Here is a 13,456-nt window from a genome sequence, read left to right as displayed (position 1 = left end):
TGTATTGTATTGTATTGTATTGTATTGTATTGTATTGTATTGTATTGATCAGACACAGTTGGATACACTGTAACTTGACTCTAACATAGTGATGTCATTTTGGTTCTCTTTGAGAATGAAGGGCATCGGGCAACCAATCAATAAAAATTATTTAACTTTAATTTAGTTCTAAGTTTGTAAGTATAGGTAGCAAAACTCTCAAAAAATGTTAAACCAAGAAAATCAGATGAAAACTAAATGGTAAACAGAATTATATAGCCAAAACTGAAGCCAGCTTTAAAAGCCACCAACTGTGACACATTGGTTAACATTTATCCATTCACTAAAGTTTTAGCTTGTGTTTATGATGTAGAATTTACACTGAGGAAAGAGGAAATGGACTTGAAAATAGTTTTTTATTTCAATTTTTAAAACTGCTTGTTAGCTTTGATATCCCCAAACTAACATCTATTTGAACAAAAAAAATTACAAGATGATAAAATCAATATAACACTAGATTAATCATGTCAATTTTCAACAATTCAGTTCAACAAACATTTACTGGACACCTACCTAGTACAGACCTCAGTGCCAAGTACTGAGGGATAGACACCATTTCAATAAGACATGGTCCCTGCTCTCATGAAATGTTAAGGGTAATAGTAGGCATATAACACCTACACAAACAACTATAATACAAAATAATATACACCTGTGTAAAAGAGATATAAAATGCTATGTGAGGTCCTGGAACAGTAGTTTATTATCAGCAGAAAGACTGCAGAAAATGCTTTCCTAACGGAGACAGTATTTAAACTAAGCTTTAAAGGATGGGTATGACTTCAACAGACAGAGAGGGAAAAGAGCATTTTAGGTACAGGAAGTATGGTGACTGAAGGCACAGAACCAGAAAGTACAAGCTGTGGAAAGATAAACTGTTCAGTGTGGGGATAGCACAGAGTCTGGAGGAGTAAATACTATGAGATTAATCTATAAAGACAAGATGGTACCAGACTGTGGAAGGCCTTGAATGTCAGGAGGCAGAAGGAGTTTGAGTTGCAGTTAGTAGGCAACAGATACCCACTAGAGAGCTTTAAGCATGAAATAACCAGATTTAGGCCTACAGAAGTTTAGTCTGGCAGTCGCATTCAAGATCCAAAGGTTACAACACAACCAAAGACCACAAAGGTCACATTCAAACGAATGTGCCTACGATTTTAGTCATATCCTCAAACATGTCAAGTCACGCAATTCAATTACTTTGAAATACTTCTGATCATTAATAATTGTTTTACCATGCTATGAAATCTTAACAAACAAAAAAAATAATAAATGCTCATTCCCACTGTTTACTAAGGCAACCCATGGGAAAATTGACCAATTTACTTTGGGTCAAAACTGGGGTAAACTAAGCATCAAAACTTAACCAAAAAAAATGATGTTTACATGAATCTGTGATCTTATCAATGCCGTTCCTGCTTCCATTGCTGCAGATCACAAATCTTCCCTTCTAAGTTCCCTAAACCTGTATAATTCTTGTCCATTTCTTTCTAAGTGTGTTGGTCAGTTATTTCAGTTGTGTCCAACTTTTTGTGATGCCATTTGGAGTTTTCTTGGCAGAGATACTGGAGTGGTTTGCCATTTCCTTCTCCTGCTCATTTTTATAGATGAGGAAACAGAGGCAAATAGGGTTAAATGACTTGCCCAGGGTCACAGAGCTAGGAAATGTCTGAGGTCAGATCTGAACTCAGGAAGACAGTCTTCCTGACTCCAGGCTCAGCAATCTATCCACCTGGCCATGCCCTCCATAAAGTCTTCATGTAATATGATTGCGGCCTTCCTCTTTTAATATTTTGTACACATAGGGCAGCCCTAGTTTACCTGTCTATGCCTAGGAGCGCCTTCTTGTTCCATTTATAAACATCTCTGATTATTATTTGTCACATACAAGCCATCCCTTACTTAGAACTACACACACAGCTTCCCATTGCCCTTTAGGTAACCTATAATTTTTATTTCTGGTGGTGTTCCATCAGGAGCATCACCAGGAGAACCCTCATGTTTCAAATATGAGCCTTTGTGGCAGCAAACAGGTCAGGATCATTGAAATTGAGTGATTTCCTAAATCCAGCTTGATCTTTCTCCCTCTTCTATTCAAGTCTGGGCCTGGCTCACTTTTTCTCTGCAGTGCCTACTGGAGATATAAGTACTAATGAACTAAATAAGAAACCATCTAAATGCACATCATAATCTGAGCAACATGAATTTATCATTCAGAGTGGTTTTTTTTCAGTTTTGGCAGTCAGGCTGGTTACTTTGCATTACATAAAGAAGACTCCTGTATTCTGAGATTTCACAAGATCCACACAATATTATCTGCATCCTTGAATAATCAGAGTCTCTTTCTGTCTGTGGGGACTTGCTTTTCTTTTGGATGGAGTGCAGGACATCCTCCACGACACCATTAGCACTGCAGAGGGCGCATCCTGTTGGTAGATGCTGTGCTTAATATACATCTTCAGCTGGTCTTTGAACAGTTATTTTCTCAGTTACCTCTGTCACAGAATCTTTTAGGACTTTAGGCATCTCAGGAGACACCTCATTTTAAGGAGAGTTTTTAAAGCTGTATTTTGTTCTACTTAGAGCAATGCTCTTTTGAAGTCAACAAACCATGCATGCAGAATGACCTTATATCTTTTGTACCTCAGTCAACTGTGTGAATATGAAGAAGAAAAATCTTCTGAGAAAGGCTGACTGCTTCTTCCTCTTGATTTCATCAATACCCAAGACAAGGGCACATCATTCATTCATTCAAGAAGCATTTAGGAAGCAACAATTGTGTGCAGAGCACTTTGACTGCCAGTTCCTTAAGAACTAGGACTGTCCTTTACCTTTCTTTGGATGCCGAGCACTTAGTCCAGTGCTTGGCACACAGTAGATGTTTAATAAGTGTTTACTGACAAGATACTGGGGGAGATAAAATCTAACTGGGGGATAAGAAACTAATACAAGTATTTGCACAGTATTACATGATTAAGTACACTGAATGCAAAACAAGTTTCTCTATGCGGTCTGAGCAGGAAAAAGGTTATAATTAATGGGGGGAACTGAAAAACGCTTCCTCAAGGAGGTGCCAATTAAGTTAGCTTGAAAGGACAGATGGGAATTAAACGGGTGAAGGGGGAGAGGGTTGATATTACAAGCACAGTAAAGAGGTGCTTTGGAAGTGAGGAAGAGGGTAGTTCAGTTCTGCTGGAGCACACAGGGAATAAATGGGAATAATATGAGATAAAACAAAAAAGGTAAGGTGGTGTTAAATATTACGGAATATGCATCAGATTCAGTCTATTTGACAAATGACTGGTGATTGGTTTCTCTGTATCTAATGCCTCTCTGAGCTTCAGTGACTGAAAAGATTTAGAGAATCTCAGAGCTAGAAGGAAGCTCAGAAGCCATCCTTATCAACTCATCCTTCTCCCCTCTGTGATATAACCAACAGGTAATTTTGAAGACCCCCAATGAGGGAGAAAACCACTACCTCCCAAGACACTCAGTTCCCAGTTCCAATAGCTCTAATTTTTAGGAAGTTTTTCCTTTATTTAATCCTAATTTTGCCTTTTTGAAATTTCTACTCCATTACTCTTACCTAATCTCTCTCTCTGGGACCAAAGAGAACAAAGTCTATTTCCTATTCCATGCGACAACCCTTCAAATATTTAATAATTACAACAACATCTCTAAGTCATCTTTTCTCCTGTCCAAACATCTCTAGTTCCTTCAACCAACGACATGATCTCAAGAACCATCATCATCCTAGTTGTCCCCCTGTCGAAGTTCTCCAGCCTATCATGTGGAGCTTTGAAAAAGTGCCCTCTGTCTACTGTTTGCAAATGGAGCCTAGGATTTGGCCAAACAGATACAAATCGGGTAGAAGAGCAGTTTGCTTCCATGAATTAGGGCCTTCTAGAGATCCTAAGTAGAAGAATGCTTCACCTTACCAAAAGAAAGCCATGGTATCACAACCTTCAATGACCTAGTATGAAATTTTAGGGAATGATGATATCTCTCTAACATCTCAGCATAGGTGGGTCTTTCCCTAAAGATCCATCCAAAGCATTATATAAAGTAGGATTCCTTGACATTTGAATTTTTTCTCTTAAAAGGTCTGAAATGGCAGGGAGAAGCACATAATTTTCAGGAATGCATTTCTGCTAAACAACTGGCAGTCATTTACTGAGCATCTACTGTGTGAAGCCTATTATGCTAGGCCCTGGCAGAGCGGCCAATATATCTCATTTCATTAAGGTTGCACAGAGAGGGGGTAGAAGCTAGTGACATCTTGTCCGTAGCCATTTTTGTTTTGTTTTGTCTCTGTAAAAGCAAAATCTGTGACCTCTTTCATTCTTTTAGGCTCTTCTCTGAGATATCTTTCAAACTGATCCCTGAGGGCTTTCAGAATGGTGTTACCTCCAATATGGATTTCTTCTGTCATTTCTAGACAATCTTCTCAACTTCATTTTCTTAAATGCCCCCTCTGCTTCCTCACACAATGCTTGAGATAATGAAGTAGTAGACTCCAAACGTGGTAGTTCCATTGTCAAGAGAGATGAGAATAGGTTAGATTAGAAACACTTAAAGATCATTTCCATTTGTAATATACTGGTCATCCTCCCAGTTTAATCTAATCCTCCCAAGTTCAGTGCCTTTTGGGAAATGTGGGTCTCCCACCGAGCACCTGGCCTGTTACTCTTCTCAACTGCTTTTTGGCTTTTGTGAAGCAATGCTGCTCATTATCTTCCACCATCTCCTCTGTAAGGTTAGCAAGTGAACTTCTATATTCCTATCTGGTGCTGTCCTTGGCTGCTATAGTTCTCTGCTTGGCAAGATTATCAATTTTTTGCTGTCTGCTTTACATCAACCAAGTTTCTCTAGGACATAGTGATCACCAGAATCATTGTCTTTACTTTTATTCATGTTCATTCTCCAGAATTGACAGCTTGTTTAAAAAAGTCAGGGTAGGGCAGCTAGGTGGTGCAGTGGATAGAGCACCAGCCCTGGGGTCAGGAGGACCTGGGTTTAAATCCAGCCTCAGACCAAACACTTGATACTTACTAGCTGTGTGACTAGCTAGTAAGTCACTTAAACCCAATTACCTAAATAAATAAATAAAATAAAAAGTCAGGGTACTGCTGCATACAGTGTGATCACATACAGTGTGATCTTTCTTTGTCATCTAATTTGTGTTAGTTTTCAACTTTAATCAGTCAGTGATTTGACTAACAGTGATCAGACATGTCTAATCCTCCATCAGTAGCAGTGCATTTATTATGCTCTTCAGTGCTCTCAAGGTCCATTCTTCCAGCTCTCCTCTAGAAGGAAGTATTCAGGATGTTAAAGATCATAAGATAAGATGAGAAGGAAAATAAGATAAGAAAGATAAGTATTCATAAGATAAGAAAGTATTCATGATGTCTAAGATTACCTCTGAGCAGTAACTATTTGGACCTTCTTTTTCCCCTCTTCTGTATTTTTCAACATAGATTTGCTTTTTTCCCCTGTGTTTCTCAACTGTATTTTTCAACATGGATTTGCTTTCTTCCCTTGTGTTCACTTTCACACTGATGCCACCAAATGGTCTGTAGGTCAAGTCCAAATGGGCATTTCAAGGTTCTCATCAGCATGTTTGCCTTTTCATCCTCTGTAAAGGCTTTTAGTGTGTCAGTTGCAATGATCTTCACGGCAGTAAGTTTGCTTACACTCATCCTGAGGCATGATGACCAAGCATCTCATGAAATGTATTACGTTGCTTTTGGATACATAAAAACAATTCTGCCAACTTCTTTACTTATGCTCCAGGGAAAACCTGTGAGTCATCTTTGAGTTTACCTATAGCTTTTTTTCATCTTCTGACTTCCTTTAGGCTGAGAATCTTGGTAAAGACATGGTTCAGTTTCTCCAGTAATGTTATCTACTGTACTGATGATTACAGAAGGACCTCACATAAAGAGCACTGACAGTCAAATCAGTGTTAGGAGATGGTCTGAGAACTGTGAGATTCTCAGCACTTCCCACACTCCTTTGTGTCCACACTTCTGCCACTGATACTACAGAAGCAGGACTAAGGGGTGATTTCTTTTTAAGTTCACAGGCTGCCATGGGCAAAAACGTCATCCCTTAATGGGACTAACTTTCCGGTGATGAGCCTCTCTCCCTCCATGTTTTAGGTGGCTCCTTAGACATTAGACAAACTCTGCTGTCTGGTACACACTTTTTTTGATCCATCAAACTTGCTAGAGCTTTGGGTCTATTAGCCTAGCATTCAACAAGACAAGTCACCTCCCACTGATGACAATGAGTCATCAGAGTGGGGCTTTGTTACAGGTAACCTGCCCCTATCCTAACCTGATCCTTCCAGATCTGAGGTCATCAAAAAAAAGTGTTTTCTCACAGCCTGGTGGCTCTACCAGCCTTCTTCCTAGGTCCAACCTGTGAACAATCATTTACCTCACCAGCAGGGAGCTACATTCCTCAGACTACTCTCCTTCCAGTCTTAGCTCAAACACACAAATTTTAAAAAAGAGGAGAAAGACCTGATATCTACAGGCCCAAAATAATTTTAGCTTGCTTCTGTAGTATGTTACTAATTTGAGGAGTACAGAATGCATTATTAAACTCAGTTTTATTTGAAGGGGATTATAAGAAGGCTCTATTAGCTAATCCTAGACACCAGACCAGGCAGCTGTTCATCCAATCAGGACATTTGACCATCTGTGTTGCTTCTCCCCACCTGGATCAGTACCCTCTACAGCAGACCTGGATCTTCAGGTCTTTAATATCCATACCCTCAGTCAAAGGAGTGCTAGAGTCAGTTTAAACTGGCTATGGATAGCCAATTGTTAAATTTTCAAGGTGAGCATTTACACTTTGGAAATTGGCAAAGCCACAAACTAGCTTAATTTATTGTTCTGTTGGTTGTCTAGACTTAAGGAAGTGATGAGGAAAATGTTAATAATGCAATTTAAATCTAAAAGTGTTTCATGGGCACATTTTTTTTTCCTTTCTGAGAGCTGGTTATTAAAGGTTTACCAGCACACCACAGTGCCCCCCCCCCCCCCCCCCCCGGCTTTGGGGAAGTTAATCCACTCATCTTTGAATATTGTACCCTATGGCCTCCAGCCCAGTTGATTGGTGATTGAATCAAATCAATGCACTTAGCTTACTACCTTCTACTATCTGGTCCCAGATACCATACAGTGCTTCACCTTAACATTTCATCTCATCTCCCAAAACAACATCCTTTATTGCCTGGCTGCCATCTTGCATGTAGCTTGTGGGCCTCTCCCCTGCACCATTTCCTACTTCTTCCTCTGGGCATTACAATCAAGTCAATAATATCATCACTTCTGGCCACCACTTCCCTAAGGGTGTGGTCTTTTCCTGACAGAATGTGATCTCCTTGAGGGAAGGAACAATTTTTCTCTTAAAAAAAAAAAAAATAAGGGGCAGCTAGGTGGCGCAGTGGATAGAGCACCGGCCCTGAAATCAGGAGGACCTGAGTTCAAATCCGGCCTCAGAGCAAACACTTGACACATACTAGCTGTGTGACCTTGGGCAAGTCACTTAAGCCCGATTGCCTCACTAAAAAAAAAAAAAAAAAAAAAAACCTCCAACATTTAACAGAGTACCTGGACTTAACAAATTCTTTTCATGTATTTGTCCTGCCACTGAAAACTAACTTTTATAGCTGCTTATTGCATAGATGTGGCCCCAGGCTACTGAAGGCTGTGCCACAAGACTAAAAGCTTTAGTAGATACTAATAAGAAAAATGGATTTTGAGTATGGGCCCAGCAAATGCATCTGTCATCCAAGAGCCAGTCTAAGTTCTAAGAAGCTCACCTGTTCAAATGAGTTCATTACCCATGAGGCAATCAAGTTTTTGGTCATTTTAGCTCTCAAAAACTCTCTATGGGGTGGTAGATCTGAGTGAGAAGTAACCATGTTAAAAAAAAAATTATGAGTACATAAAATACTGAAAAAAATAAGAGGTATAAAATAAGTCATAAGGTAACTAGGTGGCACAATGAACAGAGCACAGGACCAGAGTAAAGAAGACGAGAGTTCAAATCCAACCTCAGACACTTATTTCTAATTGTGTAGCCCTAGACAATTCATTTAACCTTCGTCTGCCTCAGATTCCCCACCTGTAAAATGGGGATAATAACAGCACCTACTTCTCAGGTTGTTATGAGGATAAAATGAGATAATATTGTAAAGTGCTTTGTAAATCCTTAAAGCACCAGATAAATGCTAGCCATTATAATCATTAATGCACTGAATGAATATTACTCTGCATGTGTACTTGAAGAGCCAAATTATAGGCTTGAACTGTCTCAAGGATTGTAACGAATTTCTTATAAAAATTTTATGAGACATTAATGTAGTAAAAAGACTAATACATATGTAAAGAAACTCATTCATAATCATTACTAATTTCTGACAATCTTTTATGCTTCTAAAGAAACTTTGTTCTACCACAATTATTCCATCTTCTTTTTCTGTGGAGCCATAATGGTGAATTTTAGACATCACATGCCATAATATTGCACTTATGACATCACCACGGGATGGAAGAAAAATCTTGAGAGATCTCCAGTAAGATATGATCTTTCCCTCCTTCAAACCCAACAGAAACTTCACTTCTATACCTCTTCTGGAAAGGATTGGGGGACAGAATTACTAGAAAACTAAGTTTACTTTGTTTGTCTCTAATACTTCTGATTATTTATAGCAAATCCAAATGATAAACTGTTTGTAAGCTTTACATTTTGTGGCAATCTCACATGAGCTTACAGGATTTTCCGAGATCATATTTTGTGAAGCAATTATATTTATTTCCTATATTTCAGGGTCAGTGAGAAAGGCATTACCTGCCGTTGAAAATTCAGTAACCTTAGAGCCTTCAGTTCCACTGTAGCCTTGGTTCGTAAATCTGGTGGCAAAGAGCCTGGCAAATTTTCCAGTTCTTGGATTCTGTGAGCTATACGAGCTTGAAGTCTAAAAGAGATAACAAAACAGAATAGGGGTTAAGAAATAGTTAGCACCTAGCCATAAATGATAAACAACAATTTCTAATTTAAATTCAGAACAAAATATATTCCAGATACCCTTAACCAATTTCTGATATCCAAGCAGACTTTCCAATAGTAAGATGTTAAGAAAAGACATCTTTGCATTAATCGAGATAGATGCCATCCATATGTTGTTTACCACACTATGCTTTCCACTTTATACCTTTTTTCAACAGCTCAGATTAATCTACAAATTCGAATGAATCATCATACTTCTCCTATGGAGGAAATCACATGATAGTATAGGCGTAGTGGGCGTTTAATGTTCGTGAAATTAAATTGAATTCACAAATTCACATTTTATATACTAGGGCAATTAACTTTCCCATTCTCTCTCACTGTTGTTTCCTAAGGCCTATATGAAGACAGTAGAGAGCTGATGCTATAGAACTCTCAACTTTCAGTTCTGTCCTCAGGTAACCAGGCCATTCTGATTCTCTGACAAGACACTGACAACAGTCATTACAGCAAAGTGGCTAAAAATCAATCATGCACACTGAGGCCTCAGAAAGTCTTCCCAGCTATGTCTTCTAAATTTTAATGCCTTGACCAACGTTTGGCATTTTTAAGCAAAAACGAAAACAAAACAAAAAACTTAAAAACTAATAAAATGAAGTAAAATGAAATTTGAGGCATATTTGCCAGTTATCATCAGTTAAGAAAATAGGTTAAGAGTATCACTATAGGTATTCATTTTGGCCATAATTTGAAATACAATTGCCAGTATGTAAATGTAAAATGTAAAGTGAGATATGGCCCACAATCATCATAAATTAGGTGTTATATTAACAGATCTATTATATGTTTTCCAATTGTTTCAGTTCACCTGAACCATTCTTTCAGAACAAAGATCCATACCATTTATATTTAATGGATCTGAAACTATTGTCAGTTCATACATTTCAATATGGAAGGAACTTAAAAATCATTTTTTTATAGATGAGCAAAGTGTGAAGCAGAAAAGCTAAGTGTCTTGGCTCAGGCCACACAGATAGATGGCAGTCACAGGATCTGAAGTCACTTCTCTGAATTGTGCTGCCTCAATCCATGCAGATCACACCTTGGTGGGCAGTGTGGCCACAAAGAAAAATATCATCGGTGAACCTACTAAGAATGCTCTTTGCGTACCTAGCTCGACTGATTGTTGGGCTATGATGAGGTCTGTTCTCAAAGCCTCTTCAGTGCAGAAGGACAAACAAGAGCTTTCAGGAGGACAATCAGCTCAGAGTCAGAAGGCCCCAAGTCCACGTAAGTCTTAGCTCTACCACTGACTTGATGTGTGACTTTGGACAAGTCACTTCATCTATCTCTCTGCTCTTTGGTTTCTTTACCTATAAAACCAGGACAATAATACTCCCACAACACTTTTTACAAGCTTATCTTGAAATTCAAATGAAAGAAAGTCAGTAACAATGCCTTGTAAATGTCAAGGTGCCATATGAACATCAGTCACTGTAACTAAGCTCTGTTGATACATTCTTTCCACATACCATCTATCTAAAACTCATTTTTTTTTCAAATTTTCAAAGTTAAGGATACATTTCTAGTCAGTTGACCACTACTACAAATCTTTTATGCTCATATTTAATTAGTTAAATTAAAAGTTTTTCTAAGTAAGAACTTCTTATAAGAACAGGTAGCAGAAAGTGTCCTTGAATTGATGTTAGAAAGAAGATCTTTTAGATATTGTATCATCCAACTTTTCAAACATGTCTATAGTTTGAATCCATTAAATCCTCAAATATTCACCTGCTGCAGAATATGCCCTTCTACAAAATAAAGTGAAGTGAGAAATTATGATGGCCAGATATTGAGTTTTCATATTTGGTTAATTACACATTTATCAAAGACTGTCCTAATTTTACTATACTAAAATAGGATGTCCCAGGATATTCATTTTCCATTTTCATTAACAAAGAGATCCAGAAGTAAACAAAAATTGAAAATGAGTACCTCAATCTAATTAGAAGGGAAAAAAAATCCTTCTCTGATACGCTTCCAAACAAACAACAACTGAGCAGGCAGAGACAAACAAACAACCAACCAAGAACATAGTAATTGATTATGGAAATAAGATATTACTGAACTATTAAAGAGCTCTTCTATAGAGATCTGTTGTCGTTGTTGTTGTTGTTGTTGTTGTTGCTGTTGTTATTGTTGTTGTTGAGTTGTGTCTGACTCTTCTTGACCCCATTTAGGCTTTTCTTGGAAAAGATACTGAAGTAGTTTGCCATTTCCTTCTCCACTTCATTTTACAGATGAGGAAACTGAGGCAAACAGGGTTAAGTGACTTGCCCAGGGTCACAAAGCTAGTAAGTGTCTGAGGCCCAATTTGAACTCAGGTCTTCTTGACTCCAGGCGTGGTGTTCTATCCACTGTGACAGCTAGCATCCTCTATAGAGATCACTGTTTCTCAAAGAAATATGACTCATTTTCCCCTGAACTTAAGATCTTTGATCACGAAAGCATCCTTCTTCCATCAATTGCTACAACAAATATGACCACAGCAAAAGTCTGAGGGCCTACAAAGATGTTATAAGATTTTTATTCACTCCACTAAAAAAAAGACAAAAGCAATAATAATATCCTTACAAAATCCAACTCTGGTGCCTCCCACGGCATGGAAGTTACCCGGGGTTCTTATGGGTTATGCCAATAGAGTAGACATCTGGCAGGGCCTAGTCCACACAAAGGACTCAAGTTACAACCTTGCCAGTAGATTGAGGTTGCAGTCAGAGAACAAACCTAAGTACAGGGAATTTCAGATGATATTTTGGACATGGCAACCCATGAAACAACAAAAAATACAAAATGGCACGCAGTCACATGCACATAACACTGATGAAAGCAATGGGATAGCCAATGAACTCTTGTATAATTCGTTATCCATGTAATTTTTTTTTCTGTAAGGATCACATGATAATTCTCTATTAAGAGGTCATTTAACGCAATGAGGAAGTTTTGCAGTAGTGAAGGGCTCCATGCAATTATCTACCCACACAGACATTTAGAAGCCTTTATTATTTCTCTAGAAACCCCTCTTCACCTTGGATTTTACACAGGATATCATCTCATTACATTAGTGACCATATATATGTCTGGTTTTTTTTAAAATGTCTCACTTGACATTAATTAACAAAGGATCATTATAAAAGGTTATATCTGTGACTGTACCTATCAAGAAATCTTGCATGATCTTAAAATATTAGCATAAAGATTTTATAGAAATAAGAAAGTAGGTATATGGATTAGTATTCATTGGTATCTTCTCAGTTGCTTTTTATTGGAATGTTCACCTCTTTGAAATATTTCAAACATCTGTTCCTGGGTGCCTTTAAAATTGTGTCACCTCTAGCGTAAGTTTCTTCTTAATATATGTTGTTAAAGATAAACATATGTTATATATGTATACACATGTGTATACATATGTATATGTAAATACATATATATTGTGTAGATAGGGATGAGGACAGAGATAGAGATAGAGACAGACATAGAGATAGAGATAGAGAGAGATAGAGATAGAGACAGAGATAGAGATAGAGAGAAAGATATGTGGTGGAACTATCACAGTTAAATTCTAAAATCATTGTCTCTCATGTACTACATAGTAAGAAGAAACGGCACTAAGCCAAACAAAGATAATAAGTACAGCTCAGCAGAGATCTGGGCTAAGAACTAGACAATTTTGAGGGTGATAAAGTATAGGAAAGAAAGGAAGATATCAATCAAGGGTTTAGAATAAAAAAAAAAGCTTGGGCCCCATTATTATCAACCCCCAAAACAAACTGACCAAGAAAATATTATGAATAACTACTGACCCAAGACTTCTGGGTCATGTGAGCAACAAGACAGAGGACCAGACATTTTCTTGGATCCTCAAGTCTTTTTGAACCTCTCCAAAACAGGAATTATGCTTAAGAGATAAAGGACTTCCAGCTGTCTTCATAGTCTAAAATACAAAGAAGCACCATGAAATAAAAACCCAATAAGCAGACATGAGAGAAGGCTATCCTCTAGCCACTAAGGCCCTCACCCAGCACCTCCTGCTCTACCCCACTCTGGACAGGATGAATAAGCTAAGCTAAGGGCTTGAATCCCACTCACCTCCACCCACCCGGATCCATCCAGTGCTACAGCTTGGGCTGCAACATCAAGCAATGTTTTGTGCTGCAATAGACCTCAGCCAAAGAATCGCAGAATGAAGGGCTTCAGCATGTGTAGTTGTTTGCCTGAGGGAATGGGACCAGCACCTAGCTGGGTCGTATTCTGTTCCCCCAAAAGTCACTTGGACCAGAAGCTGAGGGTAGTGAAGTGTGAACTGAGGCCAGGCTGGCTTGAGGCCCAA

General features: G+C 38.3%; 1 protein-coding gene across 5 annotated transcripts in view; it reads right to left on the bottom strand.

Moving 5' to 3' along the window:
• SMARCA2 (SWI/SNF related, matrix associated, actin dependent regulator of chromatin, subfamily a, member 2) overlaps window positions 1-13,456 on the bottom strand; it is a 216,091-nt gene that overhangs the window by 157,518 nt on the left and 45,117 nt on the right. For all 5 annotated transcript variants that reach the window (XM_027839554.1, XM_027839553.1, XM_027839555.1 and 2 more), the window contains one exon: window positions 8,908-9,034. In XM_027839554.1, the coding sequence (XP_027695355.1) occupies window positions 8,908-9,034 (127 nt within the window). The remainder of the gene's footprint in view (window positions 1-8,907; window positions 9,035-13,456) is intronic.

The sequence above is a fragment of the Vombatus ursinus genome, unplaced genomic scaffold (genome assembly GCF_900497805.2).
Source record: "Vombatus ursinus unplaced genomic scaffold, bare-nosed wombat genome assembly UNPS02014832.1, whole genome shotgun sequence".
In the NCBI taxonomy this organism is placed as follows: Eukaryota; Metazoa; Chordata; class Mammalia; order Diprotodontia; family Vombatidae; genus Vombatus; species Vombatus ursinus.
The sequence above is the reverse complement of the archived record's forward strand: the minus strand, read 5'-3'. Positions and strand labels throughout refer to the sequence as shown.